At 45.5% G+C, this 19,806-nt stretch overlaps 2 protein-coding genes across 2 annotated transcripts; both read right to left on the reverse strand.

Annotated features, from left to right (window-relative positions):
* Positions 1–5,485: 5,485 nt before the first annotated feature.
* Positions 5,486–6,523, reverse strand: LOC129709323 (hydroxycarboxylic acid receptor 3-like). The gene has a single exon (XM_055655603.1). It carries the CDS (start codon positions 6,521–6,523, stop codon positions 5,486–5,488), a length of 1,038 nt encoding a protein of 345 aa, XP_055511578.1.
* A 6,126-nt stretch (positions 6,524–12,649) lies between these two features.
* LOC129709376 (hydroxycarboxylic acid receptor 3-like) lies at positions 12,650–17,999 on the reverse strand. Its single transcript, XM_055655686.1, has one exon. It carries the CDS (start codon positions 17,944–17,946, stop codon positions 16,909–16,911), a length of 1,038 nt encoding a protein of 345 aa, XP_055511661.1. The 5' UTR covers positions 17,947–17,999; the 3' UTR covers positions 12,650–16,908.
* Between the last annotated feature and the right edge of the window lie 1,807 nt (positions 18,000–19,806).

Here is a 19,806-nt window from a genome sequence, read left to right on the forward strand (position 1 = left end):
ATGCAGCATCTTGGTTGGCATGGATGAGTTAGGTCAAAGGGCTTGTTTCCATGCATTATGACTAGGACTATGACAATTAACCTTTAAAGGGAATACTCCAGTCCATTCTGAAGAATGCCATTAACCAAACCTGTTTAATCATATACCAACTGCTCAAATTCAAATCTCTGAGGTTAAATATTTTCCACTGCTCTGAGAAGGATGGCTCTGTGGGGCATTCCTTCTTCCCTGAATCATCCCTTCTTCTTTTTCACAGTTAAATAAGTCATCTCTATTCAGCATCTATTTCCTGCAAGTTTATTCTCACTTCCTCTCCTCTCAAACAGAACAAAATCCGAGTTTCTCTGGTCATCATATTGCGTATCCCTATTCCGATTCAAAATTCTCTGAAATGCCGCTAAAGTATCTGCCTCAACCACCACCACCGACAGCGCATTCCAGGCACTCATCACTCTGTAAAGAACTTGTCCCCCCCCCTGCAAACGTACGAAGCACAGTAGCAGAACATGTACAAACTGTTAAACTCACTTCCCCACAATGAGCGGCTTTTAATCTAATCTCAGGCAGCACGAAAAGGTGTGAAGATCAGAAAGCCTTGCTGACAGGAGAACGAAAAGCTTGCTGCAAGACCTTTATCTTTACCGAAGATCTAGTTCTCAACCACCTCCTCTAGCAGCTCATGGGTCCTATGGACCGGTCAGATAGTAGGATCACTAATGTCCTTCTCAGTGCTCCTGCAGGTCAAAAGGATAAACTGGGCAGCAACATTTTTGCTCCCTTTTAAGTAGCTGTTGTTGTCCCATAAAACACCCTCAAAACACCTCAGCCTCTGTCGGTTAAATAGATGCATGTGATTCTGGCAGCAATATCACTCAATATAGGCACCTGTCATACAGTTTAGTTTTAGAAATACAGCATGAAAACAGGCCTTTCAACCCATCGAGTCCACACCGACCATCGACAACCCATTCACACTAGTTCATAAGTTCAGAAGTTATAGGAGCAGAATTAGGCTATTCGACCCAGCAAGTCTACTCCACCATTCAGTCATGGCTGATCCATCTTTCCATCTCAACCCCATTCTCCTGCCCTCCCCATAACCCCAGACCCCCTTGCTAATCAATCTACATTATCCCACTTTCTCATCCATTCCCTACATAGTCATGGAAATTTTACAGAAGCCAATTAGCCTTCAAACCTGCAAGCCTTTGGGAAGCGGGAGGAAACAGGAGCACCCGGAGGAACCCCAAGCGGTCACAAGGGGAACACGCAAACTCCACATGAGCAGCATTCAAGGTCAGGGTCAAACCCGGGTGCGTGATGCATTGAGGCAGCAGCCCACCAGCTACCCCAATGTGCCGCCGCATGTAAATAGATTTATTTATTGAAATCATATTCTATGTCGCTCTTCCAGGGAGATGCTAACTGCATTTTGTTGTCTCTGTACTGTACACTGACAATGACAATTAAAGAGGAACCTGAATCTGATCTGAAACTGAATTTATTGTGAAGTGCAGGAATCTGGCCTTCTGTCTGTGTTTGCTAATGTCACACTCTATGATATGGGAAGTCCTCTACCAAAGGCAACAACAGCGAGCGCTAAGCACACCCAGAGCACTACTTCGCCGACTGTCTACCATCAATCCGTCCGGTTTCACACACTACCATCAGTCACAAAAGACACGTCTCTTTATCAAGCCGAGTGTGTGCAATTTTTAATGTGTTTCCCACATCCTGAGAACCAAGTTAAAGTAAATGCAATTTGCTCAAGTTTCAGAGCTACAAGTTTCAGAGCTCACTAGAAAACCTTCTAATGAATATGAACCTTAATGACTTACAGCGCCAGAGACCCGGGTTCGATCCGCACTTCGGGTGCTGTCTGTGCGGAGTTTGCACGTTCTCCCTGTGACTGTATGGGTTTTCCCCAGGTGCTCCGGTTTCCTCCCACATTCCAAAGTCATGCAGGTTTGTAGGTTAATTGGTTTCTGTAAATTGCCCCTTGACACAAACACAGGAATGTGGGACTAGTGTAGATGGAACATGTTGACCGGTTGGGCAAGTTGGGCCAAAGGGCCTGTTTCCACAATGTATCACTCTGTGACTCTAACTAAAAACTCTATTGATTAGTTTGGGTGTCAGGGGTTATAGGGAGAAGGCAGGAGTATGGGGTTGAAAGGGAAAGATAGATCAGCCATGATTGAATGACAGAGTGGACTTGATGGGCTGAATGGCCTAATTCTGCTCCTATATCCTATGAGCATTAAGTATTTGAATAAGGAATTGTTTCCAGTTTTTAATATTTTCTGATTTTGTTAAAGTTACTCTCCCTGCAAAGCTTTGTCAGAAAGTGGCGCAGCGGGTAAGACCGTTGCCTCACAGCGCCAGAGGCCCGGGATCAATACTGATCTCGGGTGCTGCCTGTGTGGAGTTTACACACTCTAAGATAGAAGCATAACCTCCCTACTCATGTGCTTCTTTTAGCTTTGTTTATTATTATTGTCACTTGTGCCGAGGTACAGCAAAAAGCTTTTTTGTTGCACACTATGCAGTCAAGATAGCTACGGGTGTCAGTCGGACTGTAGTAGATTTTGGTGAATTGTCGATTTCCTGTGATGGAGACGGTGAGATATCGAAACAGTAGGGAGATGTCGGAGATGGTCCAAGTGGATTTGAGTGCAGGATGGAAATTAGTGGTGAAGTTGATGAAGTCAGTGAGTTCTGCATGGGTGCATGAGAGCACCAATGCAGTTGTCAATGTAGCGGAGGTAGAGTTCGGGATAGGGCCAGTGTACGCCTGGAATAGGGATTGTTCGACATTCCGTACAAAGAGGCAGGCATAGCTGGGGCCCATTGCTACGCCTTGGATTTGGAGGAAGTGGGAGGAGTCTAAGGATAAATTGTTGAGGGCAAGGTCCAGCTCTGCTTGGTCGAGGAGAGTATTGGTAGATGGAAATTGGCTGGTTCTGCGGTCGAGGAAGAAGCGCAGGCTTTAAGACCCTCCTGGTGGGGGATGGAGGTGTAGAGTGACTGGACATCCATAGTAAAGATGAGGAGTGGGGGCCTGGAAAACAGAAGTCATTGAGGAGAAAAAGAGTGTGTGAGGTGTCTTGGACATAGGTAGGGATTGGATTAGGGCGTTAGGATGTGGAAATTCATTTGGTGGGACATGAACAAGCAGACACAATGGGTCTGACGGGACAGTTGTGTCTGTGGATGTGGGGGAGAAGATCAAATCGGGCCGTGCGGGGCCGGGGAACGATAAGGTTGAAGGCTTTAGAGGGCAGAGTGCTGGAAGTAATGAAATCAGTGACGGTGCTTGAGATTAAGGCCTGGTGCTTGTCTGTGGGGTCATGGTCCAAGGATAAGTAGGAGGAGGAGTCCGAGAGTTGTCGCCTGGCCTCAGACGCACCAGACTGTCACAGCACCTCCCTTGTCAGCAGGTTTGATTATCCAGTCGGGTTTACTGCAGAGTGAGCGGAGGGCTGGATATTCAGGGTGGGAGAGGTTACAGTGAGTAGGGGGGGGGGGGGGGGGGGGGGGGGGGGGGGGGGGGGGGGTGAGGGCTGTTGATGTCCCGCCGGCAGTTGTAAATGAAAATATCTAGAGAAGGTAGATGGCCATCCGAGGGAGTCCAAGACGAGGGGGTCTGTTGGAGACGGGAGAAGGGGTCACCATTGGGTGGTGAGGACTCCTTCCCATATAAAAAGGCCTGGAGGAATTGCGATAGAAAAAGAGCTCTACATCGTGACGGACATGGAACTCATATAGGTGGGGGTGGAGGGGAACAAATGTGAGGCCTCTGCTCAGGACAGACCGTTCCACATCAGAAAGGGGGAGGTTGAGTTGAGTTTAGGTTTAGTTTATTACTGTACATGTACCTGGGTGCAATGAAACGTTTTTGTTGCATGCTATGATTATATGATTACAATCAAGCCATCCACAGGGTATGAATACGATTAAGGGAATAATGTGAATAACGTTTAGTGCAAGAAAAAATCCATTAAATTATGATCCGATAATCCGAGGGTCTCCAATGAGGTAGATCGTAGCTCAGGACTGCTCTCTAGTTTTTGCTAGGATGGTTCCTATGGGATTAAAGGGTTTGATGCCTTGGGACTCACAGGGATGGGCTCCTCCTGAGCAAAATAAATGTAGTCGTTTTCACTGGATTTGACTACAGAGTGAAACTGCCCCACTGCAACTTGTATAGCACAGCATCAAACAGTACAGAGGATAATCACAATCAATCACAATAATACTTTATTAGCCAAGTATGTTTTGCAACAAACGAGGAACAACATTGGGAACATTTTTCCTGCATCTAGCTTGTCCAGTCCTTTCATAATTTTGTACGTTTCTATAAGATTCCCTCTCATTCATCTAAATTCCGAATACAACACAGTCTTTTCAATCTTTCCTCCTATGACAGTCCCACCATCCCGGGGATTAACCTCATGAACCTACGCTGCACTGCCTCAATAACATAGAACTTCTATGGGACTTTTTTTAATTGATATTATTTTTTTTAAAGCCAATATATCCCTTCGATGTGAAAAGTGGGGTAATGCCCATTTTATTTCTCTGACAGAAACAGTTCCTGATAATTCAGGCACGGAAAATCATGAGTTACAACTGGGAGATGAGCCCGCAGGGAACAAAGGTGGACCAGTGAGGAGAGTACGTTGGTTGCTGGTTGACCAGGGGATAGTGACGACTGGATGCCCTGCAGCAGCCTGGGGTTTGCCAGAATCGGGCACCGCCCATAACAACTGGAATGTGGACAGACACATAAAGCTGGAGTAACTCAGCTGGAGTAACTCAGCAGGTCAGACAGCATCTCTGGGGAAAAGGAATAGGTGACGTTTCGGGTCAAGACACTTCTTCAGACTGGAAAGTGGACTGGGCTTGAAAAAAAGCATTAAAACATGGTGCCTCACGCGGGCTGAGCAGAATATTTCTGTACAATTGCTAATTGGGGATGTGCTTGGGTATGTCAATACTGCACTGGGCTGTAAGAAAATAATTTCACTGTGTGCTTGCACTTTGCACATGTGACAATAAAAGCCACTCAAGCATTGAATCGGGATCCTTCTTTTGATAAGACTTAATACCCAACTCCATAATTCTGTTCCACCAATGCCTCCCATAACGAGTGATTGCTGGACTTTGCACCTTGAAGCAACCTTCTCTTCCCCACACGTGTGAAGTAAAGTCCAAAGCAAACAATGAGGCTTTGGCGGTGACCTCCTAGACATTGGCCATTGTGTCTCCTTACTGGCCATCGCGGTTGCATGCAGCAATATTTTTAGTACTACGGTTGCCTTTTGCATTAGAAATGTGGTCAGGCGAGTAACTTAACTTAGAAACTGCAGGGCGATGGCTTTCTTAAGACCAAAGGTTTTAAAAATATTAGGGAGAACGCCCGCCCAGACCCTTCTCCCCAGAGCAAGTTGGAAGAGAGTAAGCAGCAACATTGGGAGCTGGTTCACAGATTGTCATTCGACTCAGTTCGTAAATGGTCCCAGGTGTTGAGAACAGATGATCGTTGAGGTTCAACTTGTGTTTCTGGTTTTGGTGGAGCTGAGCGAATTGTTGATCTGAAAAGTCTGATGTTGTGAGAAATGAGAGCTTTCTTCAGAGATTCCTTGAACGTGGAACTGGAGAAGTAGTACACAAACGGATCGAGCACACTGTTCAAGTAAGTGATGCACAGGGTGTTGTCGAAGATCTGCACGGTAACGTCGAACGTCTTGCAATTACTTACACTGTTTGAGATTAAAACAGCAATTACAGCAACGTTGCTGGGTAAGAAACAGATGATGAAAACCGTCGCCACGACCACCACAAGCCTCGTTGCTCGTTTATATTTGGCCCTCAGTTCAGATTTCATCTGCTTTAGCTTCCAGGCGATACAGCAAGTGGAAAACAGGATGATCGAAGCCGGTAAAAGGAAATTGCAATTAATAAAAACCATGTTAGTCAAAATCGCTGTGGAACTTAAGGGCTTGAATGGTTTGAACGGCTCACAATTTGTCACATTCATGTGCTGGAACATGCGAGGTTCAGTCAAAATGTGCAAACACATCGCCAGCGTTACAAGCCAAACAATGCAGGATACCTTCACCGCACCGCTTGTGGTCGTTTTGCTCACTTTATGGTGAGGGTGGATCACCTTGAAGTAGCGTTCAAGCGCCATAACCGCCAGGAAAGCAACGCTCACTGCCCGGTTCATAAATATCGTGAATATCTTCAGGCGACAGGCAACATCGCCGAAAATCCAGTCTTTCCCACGGATGTAATAGTCAACTCGAAATGGTAGGGCGCAGATTAGCAGAGTGTCCGCGATGGCCAGGTTCAACCCGTACACTGTGGTTGATCTCCAAGTTTTCACATGCAAAGAGAAGACCCACAGAGCAATTGCATTTCCAATGAATCCAAAGATAAATGTTAAAATGAGCACTGGCGGATTGTAGGATGAGTTAATGTCCTCCACTAATGGACAAGACTTGATCTCGTCACCCATCGTGGAAGTAAACTCAGTTACTTTGAAAGAGGAATAAGATCAGATGCAGTGTAATATGTACGGGGGGGGGGGGGGGGGGGGGGGGGGGGGGGGGGGGGGGTTTATGCTTCGCATCATAGATCTGGGGTGGTTCCACGGCCAAAACCGCACAGCTAAAAGAAGTTACATTGTGAAACTTCCAACATCTCACTGAGAAATCCTACCAAGGTACACGGCAGCCATAAATCACATTGAGGAACCTGGGATTATGTTGAATGGGTTTATTGGAGACACAAGAGACTGCACAAAGTTTCGTTCATAAACTATAAGAGCAGAGTTAGGCCATTCGGTCCATCAAGTCTACTGTGCCATTCAATCATGGTTGATCTATCTTTCCCCCTCAACCCCCATCCTCCTGCCGTCTCTCCATAATCCGTGACACCTGCACTAATCAATAATCTATTAATCTCCGCTTTAAAAAATATCATTGACTTGGCCCCCACAGCCTTCTGTGGTAATGAATTCCACAGATTCACCACCCTCTGACTAAAGAAATACCTCCTCATCTCCTATCCAAAGCTATGTCCTTTTATTCTGAGGCTATGGGCTCTAGTGCTAGACACTCCCACTAGTGGAACCATTCTTTCCACATCCACTCTATCCAAGCCTTTCAAGAAAGTATTGTTTATTTTGTTTCCTAGTTTGCTGTAAGAATTCTGAAATCTGCTTGGCTATTTGGTCTAGAAACATAGAAAATAGGCGAAGGAGGAGGCCATTCGGCCCTTCGAGCCAGCACCACCATTCATTGTGATCATGGCTGATCGTCCCAAATCAATAACCCGTGCCTGCCTTCTCCGCATATCCCTTGATTTCACTAGCTCCTAGACCTCTATCTAACTCTCTCTTAAATCCATCCAGTGATTTGGCCTCCACTGCCCTCTGTGGCAGGGAAACATACATTCTATGTATGTTAAGTCAGACACCAGGGCCATGTTAAATTGAAGATAGACCCAAAAAAGGTGCAGTAACAGTGGGTCTGGCAGCTTCTCTGGAGAAAAGGAATAGGTGACGTTTTGGGTCGGAATCCTTCTGCAGACTAAAATGTAAAACTGCCCTTGTATCTCCAGCTGCTAGGGCCACATCGTCAAACTGATAGGCCTGACCCACTTAGGAGGGTTTTTTGGTGACTGCCAGCGACTGTCATAGTTGTAGCAGGTCGCTGAAAAACCGGCGACTGGACCTCCTACGACAATGTCTACTTGGGGTTAGGTTTATTATTATCATATGTACTGAGGTACAGTGAAAAGCTTTGTTGCTTTCAAATCTGATATTACTATACATACAATCAAGCCAAACTCAAGAACAATAGGTAAAACAAAGGGAAAGATACAGAGTGCAGAATATAATTCTCAGCATTGTAGCGCATCAGTTGCAGAGACCAAGTTCAATGTCTGCAATGAGGTAGAGGTGAACCGGATGGTCCCCTAGCTTATTGAAGGACCGTTCAGAAGCCTAGTAACAGAGGGGAAGAAACTGTTCCTCATTCTGGTGGTGAGCGCTTTCAAGCTGCTTTCCATCTGCCTGATGTGAGTGGGGAAAATAAGGGATGACCAAAGTCAGAAAGGTCTTTGTTTAGAATAAGAAGGAACTGCAGATTGTGGTTTATGCCAAAGATTATGCTGTGCTGTTGTGCTGAAGCAAAGCAAGAATTTCATTGTCCCATCTGGGACACATGACAATAAACTCTCTTGAATCTTTAATTTTGAGATAGACACAAAGTGCTGGAGCAACTCAGCGGGTCAGGCAGCATCTCTGGGTAAACTCGAAGGGTGATGTTTCGGTTCAGGACCTATCTTCAGATTGTAAGTTGGAGGGGAAAGGGGAGGAGAAAACTGGAGGCAAGAAAAGTCCAGGACAACTTAGTGGGCAACAGATGACACAGGCAGGGTGTTTCACTCCACCAATTGTGTCCACTGGGGAGCGTAAATCTCAATCTGTACATTGGGCTGCTTTCTCAAACGTCAGGGAGAAGTGTGGTGGATTCAGTGAGGGGATAGCACAAACTGATGAGTAACACAGCGATGGAAACTCCACTGCTCCCTGACATCTAGGGTCAAGATCCTTGTTCAGATCTCATTAGGATTCTCGAAAAACATAGAAACCTAGAAAGATTGCTGCCTGGAGGAGGCCACTCCACCCTTTGTGTCTAGCAGCCGCCAGCATCTGTGATCATGGCTGATCAAGCCCACGATAACCCGTGCCTGCCTGTCTCCCCATATCCCTGATTCCACTAGCCCCTAGAGCTCTATCTAACACTCTCTTAAATCCATCCAGTGATTTGGCCTCCACTGCCCTCTGTGGTTCCATAAATTCACAACTCTCTGGGTGAAAAAGTTTGTTCTCACCTTAATCTTAAATGGCCTCCCCTTTATTCTAAAACTGTGGCCCCTGGTTCCGGACTCACCCAACAATGGGAAAATTTTTCCTGCATCTAGCTTGTCCAGTCCTTTTTATCTATATTACTAAAACTAAGTTCTTGACCACTTTCTGACTTTCTGTTTCATGATTTCTGAAAGAACGCCACCACTTACGGCAGTCATTTTTGGACACCTCGCTCAGAGTCCCCATCCGCTGAGCTGGACCAGAGGATTTTTCCCATCGATGAAACATAAAAGAGCTATTGATGTTTAAAAAATGTTGACATTCTCTCTGCTGCCCCTGCTGGTAGGAGGGGGGAGGGACTATAAAACCCGGAAGTGTTGTGCCTCAGTCAGTCTCTGCAAGATGGGGGAAGTGAGGGAAGTGAGAGCATCACGTCTCTCAGTCTGAGCTGCGAATAACACTGAACACATGTCAATTAAACTGTGAGTGTGGTTTTACTGACTTTGAGTGCCCTTAATGTGGTTTGAAAATGAAAATATGGTTGGTTTGAAGTAAAAAGCACTGCAAATGGTTGTTTGGGGGTTTTGGGTTGAAGTAAAAAGCACTGCAAATGGTTGCTTAGGGGTTTTAGGTTGAAGTAAAAAGCACTGCAAATGGTTGTTTGGGGGTTTTGGGTTGAAGTAAAAGGCACTGCAAATTGTTGTTTGGGGGTTTGGGTTGAAGGGAAATGCACTGCAAATGGTTGTTTGGGGGTTTTGGGTTGAAGTATCATACTGCATCTGCCACACATCTGCCCACTCACTCAATCTGTCCAGTTCACCCTGCAACCTCCTAACATCCTCTTCACAGTTCACACTGCCACCCAGCTTTGTGTCATCTGCAAATTTGCTAGTGTTGCTCCTAATTCCCTCTTCCAAATTATTAATATATATGGTAAACAGTTGCGACACCGAGCCTTGCGGCACTCCACTCGCCACTGCCTGCCATTCTGAATAGCACCCGTTCACTCCTACTCTTTGCTTCCTATCGGTAATTAGGAAATTAGAGAAAATTGATACCACAGGGTCCATGCAATCCTCTGAGAACATTTCTGCCTCTCAGCAGCAGATGACAATGGTCAGAAAGTCCAGACCCTTGTGACGTTTGCAGATACATATCTGAGTGAGAAAGTCAGCTTCTGAGGAACATATGAAGTGGCTATAAAGGTACAGATTAAAGGAAGGCCATGAGCGGGGTAGATGGAACATTATGTGCAGCATAGATTTGGTGGAGAAACCATTTGGACAAACTATTTGGTGACACAGTGGCGCAGCGGTAGAGCTGCTGCCTTACAGTGCCAGAGACCGGGGTTCGATATCAACCTCAGGTGCTGTCTGTGTGGAGTTTGCACGTTCGCCCTGTGATGGCGTGGGTTTCCTACTCGTGCTCTGGTTTCTGCCCACATCTCAAAGACGTGCAGGTATGGAGGTCAATTGGCCTCTGTAAATTCCCCTAGCGTGTAGAGAGTAGATGGGAAAGTGGGATAACATGGAACTAGTGTGAATGGGTGATCATTGAAGGGCATGGAAGGTTGTTTCCATGCTTAATTACCTACCATGTTTAAGAAACCTTTTTGGGAGGCGAGATGAATCAGGGGTGAGTAGGTCTCGACCCGAAATGTCAACTATTCCATTTCTCCAGAGATGCTGCCTGAACCGCTGAGTTACTCCAGCTTGTTGTGTCTATATCAGGGGTGATCTGGCCAGCAGGAGGCGACAACTATCAGTCAGAAGAAATCACAGAGCAAACAATTCCATTCTTTGTTAAATTTCTTTGAGTTTAGAGATATAACATGGAAACAGGTTCTTCAGCCCACCAAGTCCATGCTGACCATCGAACACCCGTCCACTCTAGTTTTATGATATCCCACTTTCACATCCGCTCCCTACACACTAGAGGCAATTTTACAGTGGCCGATTTTCCAACAAACCTGCACGTCATTGGAATGTGGGAGGAAACCGAAGCACCTGGAGGAAACCCACACCGACACAGGGAAAACTGGCAAACTCCTCACAGACAGCACCCATAGTCAGGATCGAACCTGGATCTCTGGCAAGCAATTAGGAAGACAAATAATTAGTGCATTAGATTTTAATGCAATGAGAATAGAATATATAAATATAGAAATCTCACTCCAGTTACATGCAGCCTAAGTAAGATGGCAACAAGCAATTTTAGTAACACAAGGTCTCAAGGAAAAAGGAAGGTCGGTGAATCTTGTTCCACTAGTCACAAGACCATGGGCAGAGCAACCATTTCTCTATTCTCTTAATTCAGGACATTTTTTGAAAACTGGGAAGGAATACATTTACCAAACACACAGTGACCATCTCTCCTCTCCCTCTCTCATTTGGTGTGGCCACTGTGGCTCAGCCGGTAGAGCTGCTGCCTCACAACACCAGACACCTCTGTTGGATCCTGACCTCGGGTGCTGTCTGGCCGGAGTCTGCAAGTTCTCCTTGTGACCGCATGTGTTTCCCCCGCGTGCTCCGGTTCCCTCCCATATTCCAACGACGTGCGGGTTTACAGGTTAATTGTCCTCTGTAAATTGATCCTAATGTGTAGTGCGCAGAATATGAAACTTGGATAACATAATACTATAATATGACTTTTTAATCTATATAACTAAAAGTCTGATCTTGACCACTTCCTGTTGTTCTGTATATTGATTTTAGAAAGCTGTGAATAACACTGAACCCATGTCTACTGAACTGTGTGGTTTTACTGACCTGTCAGTGCCCATAATGTGGTTTGAAAATATAGTTTTGAAATGCTAAAGCTGTGTTGCCTTTGGTTTGGAAATGCTAAAGGTCTGTTGCCAAATTAAAGTTGCCTTGCCTAATTAAAGTTGCCTTGCCCCTTGCCCAATTAAAGTTGCCTTGCCTTCTATATAATTAAAAGTTTAATCTTGACTTAGAAAAAAACGCCACCACGTACGGCTTTGATTTTTGGCTCTCTTACTCAGAGTCCCCCTCCGCTCATCATGTGCTGAGGATTTTTCCCATCGATGAAAAAGAAAAGAGTTATTAGTGCTTAAAATTATTTGAGATTCTCTCTCTTGTCAACCACGCCATGAAGGCCACGCCCCTTCTCGTGAGAGGGGGGGACGGACTATAAAACCCAGAAGTGTGGGCGTGGCTTAGTCTCTACAAGATAGAGGAGGGAGAGGTCAAAACTCGCTGTCTTTCGTGGCCTTGCACCCTGCTTGAAATGCTATGAAACGGCACTAGAATTTGGTGGCCTTGCACCCTGCTTGAAGTGGTAAGAAACTGCACTTGAATTTGGAGGCATTGTACCCTGCTTGAAATGGAATTTCAAGGATTAGCCGTGTCAACTGCCAGCCCACCAGCCGTGAGTGAGTGAGCTGCCAGCACAGCATGCTTGAGTGACTGAGCCGCCAGCCCAAGACTCCATTCGGCCCACAATGTCCATACTAACCCTCTGGAACCCAGTTCCTTCAGCCCACAACACACGTACTAGTGCTCCAGAATGCCCCCCCCCCCCCCCCCCCAGCCACCAATATTGGAATTGTTGGAGAGGTGGAATATTGCGTTGGGGGACCAGCCAGCCCGTGTGATGTTGGAACCCAACGGGTCCCACTTAGTCTAGTACTATAAATGTTTTTGCCCCTAACTCTTACTTAATTTAAAGCTCTTTCTATCTCCTTCATCATTTAATTTAAATCTAACTCTCTATTGAAAACATCCAGTGAATTGGCCTCCACTGTCATCTGTGGAAGAGAATTCCACAGATCCACAACTCTCTGGGTGACAAATTCTACCCGGACAAAGTCCTCAGCACCATGACAGCCCCAGTCTATAATGAGAAAGTTATGGAGCCATAAAGTGATATAGCATGGAAACAGGCCCTTTGGCCCAACTCATCTATACAGTGAATGGTGAGCCCACATTTAGAATATTGTGTTCAGTTTTGGTCACCCTGCAGAAACACTGCACTTGCTATAGAGGGGGAGCAATGAAGATCCACCAGACTAATTGTGGGTTTTTGTACAACATATAGAGCATTCAACTCCACTCCCTACATGCTATGGATAAATGACAGAGGCCAATTAACCTACAAACCCATCCGTCTTTGGGCTCATCTGAGCTATGAAATTGGGTAGGATTTCTTAAAACTGACCCTGGGGCCATTGAAATAATGCACCATGTGGGAAATTAGGAAACGTGCAGTAGCCATTGGAAGCTGTATGAGGAGACTGCATGCACTGTTGTTGATGCTCTAGCCATTTCCTTATCCATCCTAAGAACATTGTGACCACAGGCCCTTGTGACTTCCGTATCTATTCAAAGACATTGCAGATCTCAGATGCTGATCTATGATAAATGTGCTGGTCTATAATGTTGCAAATGGTGGACAAAAAACAAGGGTTTTTTACTTGTGCGGGAACCACAAACCATAGAAGGTACAATCATATTCAAACTTTATTTTGTTATTTTACATTCACAAAAAAAATGTATCCAGACAGCTTCTGATCATTTCAAAATAAAAGTTTAAGTAACATGAATTATCAGCTCAATTCAGCTTGAATCAGATATGTTAATGTTAAGCTAAACAATTTCACACTTAAAGCGAGTTAATTTTTCCACAGAGATTCTACAGGGTTGGCTACAGATGACTTCAGGAACTGTGGAGTCCTAAATGGCCCACTGTTGGGTGGGGATGATGTGCTAACAACAGGGATGCAAGGATGTGAAACGTGGAACTAGTAGGATTGAGGGAGCGGGGAGAGGAGAGGTGGGGGTGGGAAGGAAATGCAGGAGTTACGATTAGAGAAATCAACATTCATACCGCTGGGTTGTAAGCTGCCAAATCAAACTATGAGGTGCTGACCCTCCAATTTGCATTTGGCATATTGTGTGGAACCTACGTACAGTATCATGGTTGAGAAAAACAAGGCGAAAAAGCCCATTGAATTGGATAGGATTTCCAATTTTAGGTAGCATCCCACCCCATCCTTTTTCTTCTTTCTCTCCCTGCTCTTTCCCGACTCCAATTTGCACTGGAAACTGGAGGAAACCCATGCTGTCATGGGGAAATCGTACAAATTCGGAACAGACGACACCCATAGTCAGGATCGTACCCAAAACACTGGCATTGTAAGGCAGCAACTCTACCGCTGCACCACTGTGCTGCCCACAGTTACTCCAGCACTTTGTGCTCAATGCAAGATTCCAGTATCTACAATTCCTTGTGTCTACAAAGCCCATTTCTAGATATGTCACACAAAATTTGGCACACATGTTAACCACAGTAGTGGTTTAAGTAATAGATTGGAAAACTCTCGGAATTTCCTCTTTCACTCTCTGCTTTGGTTCCTGGGCTATCTAGAAACCAACCCTGTAAACAGGGAAATGCAAGTTTTACACAGAAACATAGAAAATAGGTGCAGGAGGAGGCCATTTGGCCCTTCGAGCCAGCAACGCCATTCATTGTGATCATGGCTGATCATCCACAATCAGTAACCCATGCCTGCCCTCTCGCCATATACCTTGATTCTGCTAACCGTTAGAGCTCTATCTAACTCTCTGTTAGAGTCTCTACTGCCATCTGTGCAGACAATTCCACAAATTCATAACTCTGTGGGTGAAAAAGTTTTTTCTCATCTCAGTTTTAAATGGCCTCCCCTTTATTCTTAGTCTGTGGCCCCTGGTTCAGGACTCCCCCAACATTGGGAACATTTTTCTCTGCATCCAGCTTTAATTTAATAAGTTTCTATAATAATCCCTCTCATCCTTCCAAATTCAGAATACAACCCCAGTCTTTCCAATCTTTCCTCGTATGACAGTCCCACCATCCCGGGGAATAACCTTGTGAATCTACGCTGCACTGCCTCAATAGCAAGGATGTCCTTCCTCAAAACATCTTTCAGTTCTGAGTTTATGGATTGGTGGATTTAGAAGCTTTTGTTCTTCATATTCACTAAACAAAATCTCACACCACTTGATATTTGAAAGAGGCTCAGCCCAAAATTCACCTGGGACTTTTTTTAATTGATATTATTTTTTAAAGCCAATATATTTCTTCGATGTGAGAAGTGGGTAATGCCCATTTTATTTCTCTGACAGAAACAGTTCCTGATAATTCAGGCATGGAAAATCATGAGTTACAACAATCAGGGAACAAAGGTGGACCAATGAGGAGAGTACGTTGGTTGCTGGTTGACCAGGTGATAGTGACGGCTGGATGCCCTGCAGCAGCCTGGGGTTTGCCAGAATCGGGCACCGCCCATAACAACTGGAATGTGGACAGACACATAAAGCTGGAGTAACTCAGCTGGAGTAACTCAGCAGGTCAGACAGCATCTCTGGGGAAAAGGAAAAGGTGGCGTTTCGGGTCAAGACCCTTCTTCAGACTGGAAAGTGGACTGGGCTTGAAAAATAACACCAAAACATGGTGCCTCACGCGGGCTGAGCAGAATATTTCTGTACAATTGCTAATTGGGGATGTGCTTGGGTATGTCAATACTGCACTGGGCTGTAAGAAAATAATTTCACTGTGCGTTTGCACTTTGCACATGTGACAATAAAAGCCACTCAACTATTGAATCGGGATCCTTCTTTTGATAAGACTTAATACCCAACTCCATAATTCTGTTCCACCAATGCCTTCCATAACATCCATAAATAAATAATTCTCAGCCCTGTATAGATATCGCCAACGCCCTTTGTTTAGTTTAGAGATACAGCATGGAAGCAGGATGATCGGCCCACCGAGTTAACGCCGACCACCCGTTCACGCTAGTTCTATGTTATCTCGCTTTGTCATCCACTCCCAACACACTTGGGGCAATTTACAGAGGTCAATTAACCTACAGACCTGCATGCCTTTGCGATGTGGGAGGAAACCGGAGCACCCAGAAAACATTCACATGGTCACAGGGAGAACATGCAAACTCCATACAGACAGCAACTGAGGTCAATGGGTTTACATGGAACTAGTGCGCGTGGGTGATCGGTGGTCTGCGTGCTCGGTGGGACAAAGCACTTGGTTCCATGCTACATCTTTCAATAAATGTGTGCTGACCTCAGCAGGTTGTACTGTCTCCCAGTGAGACATCATTGATCAGCCTGATCGCCAGCCCCCACCTCTTTTGTTCTCTGGTACCACAAGATGACCAGTTGCCACATACAAAATATTATTGTATTGTTAACAAGATTTATCCCAAAGCGTCATGATGAAGAAACAAAGAACTGCAGATGCTGGATTAGACCAAAGATGGACACAAAGTGCTGGAATAACTCAGTGGGTCAGGCGGCATATTTGGAGAAAATGAGTTACGTTTTGGTTCAGGACCCTTCTTCAGAGTGAAAGTAGGGGTAGATGGAGGGAGGGGGAGAGCTGGAGAGAGAAGGCGAGTTGTGGTCTTTCCTCCCCTCCAGCTCTCCCCGCTCACCGCCAACCCATACTTTAAGCTTATCTCATTCTCTTCCCCACACTTGTGAAGTAAAGTCCAAGGCAAACAATGAGGCTTTGGCGGTGACTTCCTAGACATTGGGCATGACGTGAAGTCTGAAGAAGGGTTCCAATCCCCAAAACGTCGTCTGTCCATTCGCTCCACATATACTGCCTGACCCGCTAAGTTCCTCCAGCACTTTGTGTTCTAATCGAGACTCCAACGTCTGCAGTTCATTGTGTCTCCTTACTGGCCATCGCGGTTGCATCTTTCAATATTTTTAGTACTATGGTACACAAAATTGCTGGAGAAACTCAGCGGGTGCAGCAGCATCTATGGAGCGAAGGAAATGGGCGACGTTTCGGGCCGAAACCCTTTCTTCAGACCCTTTTTAGTACTATGGTTGCCTTTTGCATTAGAAATGTGGTCGGGCGAGTAACTTAACTTAGAAACTGCAGGGCGATGACTTTCTTAAGATCAAATGATTTAAAAATATTAGGGAGAGCGCCCCGCCAGACCCTTCTCCCCAGAGCAAGTTGGAAGAGAGTAAGCAGCAACATTGGGAGCTGGTTCACAGATTGTCATTCGACTCAGTTCGTAAATGGTCCCAGGTGTTGAGAACAGATGATCGTTGAGGTTCAACTTGTGTTTCTGGTTTTGGTGGAGCTGAGCGAATTGTTGATCTGAAAAGTCTGATGTTGTGAGAAATGAGAGCTTTCTTCAGAGTTTCCTTGAACGTGGAACTGGAGAAGTAGTAAACAAACGGATCGAGCACACTGTTCAAGTAAGTGATGCACAGAGTGTTGTCGAAGATCTGCACGGTAACGTCGAACGTCTTGCAATTACTTACGCGGTTTGAGATTAAAACAGCAATTACAGCAACGTTGCTGGGTAAGAAACAGATGATGAAAACCGTCGCCACGACCACCACAAGCCTCGTTGCTCGTTTATATTTGGCCCTCAGTTCAGATTTCATCTGCTTTAGCTTCCAGGCGATACAGCAAGTGGAAAACAGGATGATCGAAGCCGGTAAAATGAAATTGCAATTAATAAAAACCATGTTAGTCAAAATCGCTGTGGAACTTAAGGGCTTGAATGGTTTGAACGGCTCACAATTTGTCACATTCATGTGCGGGAACGTGCGAGGTTCAGTCAAAACGTGCAAACACATCGCCAGCGTTACAAGCCAAAGAATGCAGGATACCTTCACCGCACCGCTTGTGGTCATTTTGCTCACTTTATGGTGAGGGTGGATCACCTTGAAGTAGCGTTCAAGCGCCATAACCGCCAGGAAAGCAACGCTCACTGCCCGGTTCATAAATATCGTGAATATCTTCAGGCGACAGGCAACATCGCCGAAAATCCAGTCTTTCCCACGGATGTAATAGTCAACTCGAAATGGTAGGGCGCAGATTAGCAGAGTGTCCGCGATGGCCAGGTTCAACCCGTACACTGTGCTTGATCTCCAAGTTTTCACATGCAAAGAGAAGACCCACAGAGCAATTGCATTTCCAATGAATCCAAAGATAAATGTTAAAATGAGCACTGGCGGATTGTAGGATGAGTTAATGTCCTCCACTAATGGACAAGACTTGTTCTCGTCACCCATCGTGGAAGTAAACTCAGTTACTTTGAAAGAGGAATAAGATGAGATGCAGTGTAATATGTACGGGGGGGGGGGGGGGGGGGGGGTTTATGCTTCGCATCATAGATCTGGGGTGGTTCCACGGCCAAAACCGCACAGCTAAAATAAGTTACATTGTGAAACTTCCAACAACTCACTGAGAAATCCTACCAAGGTACACGGCAGCCATAAACCACATTGAGGAACCTGGGATTATGTTGAATGGGTTTATTGGAGACACAAGAGACTGCACAAAGTTTCGTTCATAAACTATAGGAGCAGAGTTAGGCCATTCGGTCCTGTTACATATGCTACATATTCATTGTAGCAGTCCCAACCTCCTGCACTACTTTGTATCAGGCACACTCACCCCACACACACACACACTGTGATTAGGTATGTAAGCACTTTTAGTATCACAACGCCACACAGAGAAAGCAGCTGAATAAAGGAGTACAATAAGGCAACCAAAACAACCTGAATTGTGTCGTTTATTATCAGGATATCAAACACGAAGACACAACATGGTGGCAGCGGTGACTTTCGAGTACAAAACCGCGCTATTGTGAATCACTATTGGGAATTAGGAACAGCGGCTGCAGAGACATTGATTTTTTTTTTGTGCACCGGCCTAACAACACAAGATGGCGGCCTCCACAGCGGCTGTTGCCGCAGCAATGAACCTCCACCCTACGATGAACTGGGACGCTGATGATGTGGGGGAGGCGTTCAAGAAATTCAAACAAAAGAGCCAGCTGGCATTCAAAAGCTTCCTGAAAGGAACTACAGATGAAGAGAAGGTCAGTTATATTTTACTATGGCTCGGGGAGAAGGGTCTAGACATTTTTAACAGTTGGAGCTTAACAGAGCCCGACTGCAATAATCCGGGTATACTCCTTGAAAGGTTTGCGAACCATATGGAGCCCAAATCAAACCACAGAATCCATCGGTATGAGTTCCAAGGGCTAAGACAAGACCCACAAGAAACAACCGACACTTTCCTGTCGAGACTAAGGAACGTGGCCAAGAAATGCAGATTTGGTGATGAAGATGACAGAATTGTCGACCAGCTAATATGGGGGTGCGCCCACCAAGAGGTCCAAAAGTCCCTAATAGGGAAAGACACCCTCAACCTAAAAGACGCCGTAGATGCTGCCAGAGCTTTCGAAGCCACAAGGAAACAAATGTCCTCCCTCTCCCTTCAAGTTGGCTCATCTCAGAGCAGCACCAGAGTGAATATAGACGCTCTCTCAAAACGTGACCCTGGCTCCACCTTAAAGGCTCCAAAGCAGACATTTTCTAGGCATGCAAACAAACAAGCAAGCCAAAGAAGCTGCTGGAACTGCGGTACAGAGCATGCATTTGATGATCGCAGGGAGTGCCCAGCATACGGGACTACCTGCAACTCCTGTGGGAGGCCTAACCACTGGAAGAAAATGTGTAGGTCAACAAAATCATACAGCACCAAGCCAAAGCAGCAGTGGTCAAAGAATGATAGAAATACGAGAAGGAAACAAATACACGCACACGTCCAACAGGAAGAGGAGATAACCTCAGATACCTCTGAGGAAGAATTCCTTTCCGTTGGGACCATTGACGTCCACGAAATGGGAAACAACAAACCACATAGCAACAGAGATGAAGCATATACTATAATACAACTACAGAAAAAAGTGGGAAAGAAAAGAACAACGATTAATCTAAGGCTCAAAATTGATACTGGAGCCCAGAGCAATATCTTACCAGTCAATCTTTACGGAAAGATATTCCCTGAACACATGACAAAAGATGGCAGCGTCAGGAAAGGAATCCTTGGAAGTAGCGATGTAGTCCTAGCTGCATACG

This window comes from Leucoraja erinacea, chromosome 25, assembly GCF_028641065.1.
Source record: "Leucoraja erinacea ecotype New England chromosome 25, Leri_hhj_1, whole genome shotgun sequence".
Taxonomy (NCBI): domain Eukaryota; kingdom Metazoa; phylum Chordata; class Chondrichthyes; order Rajiformes; family Rajidae; genus Leucoraja; species Leucoraja erinaceus.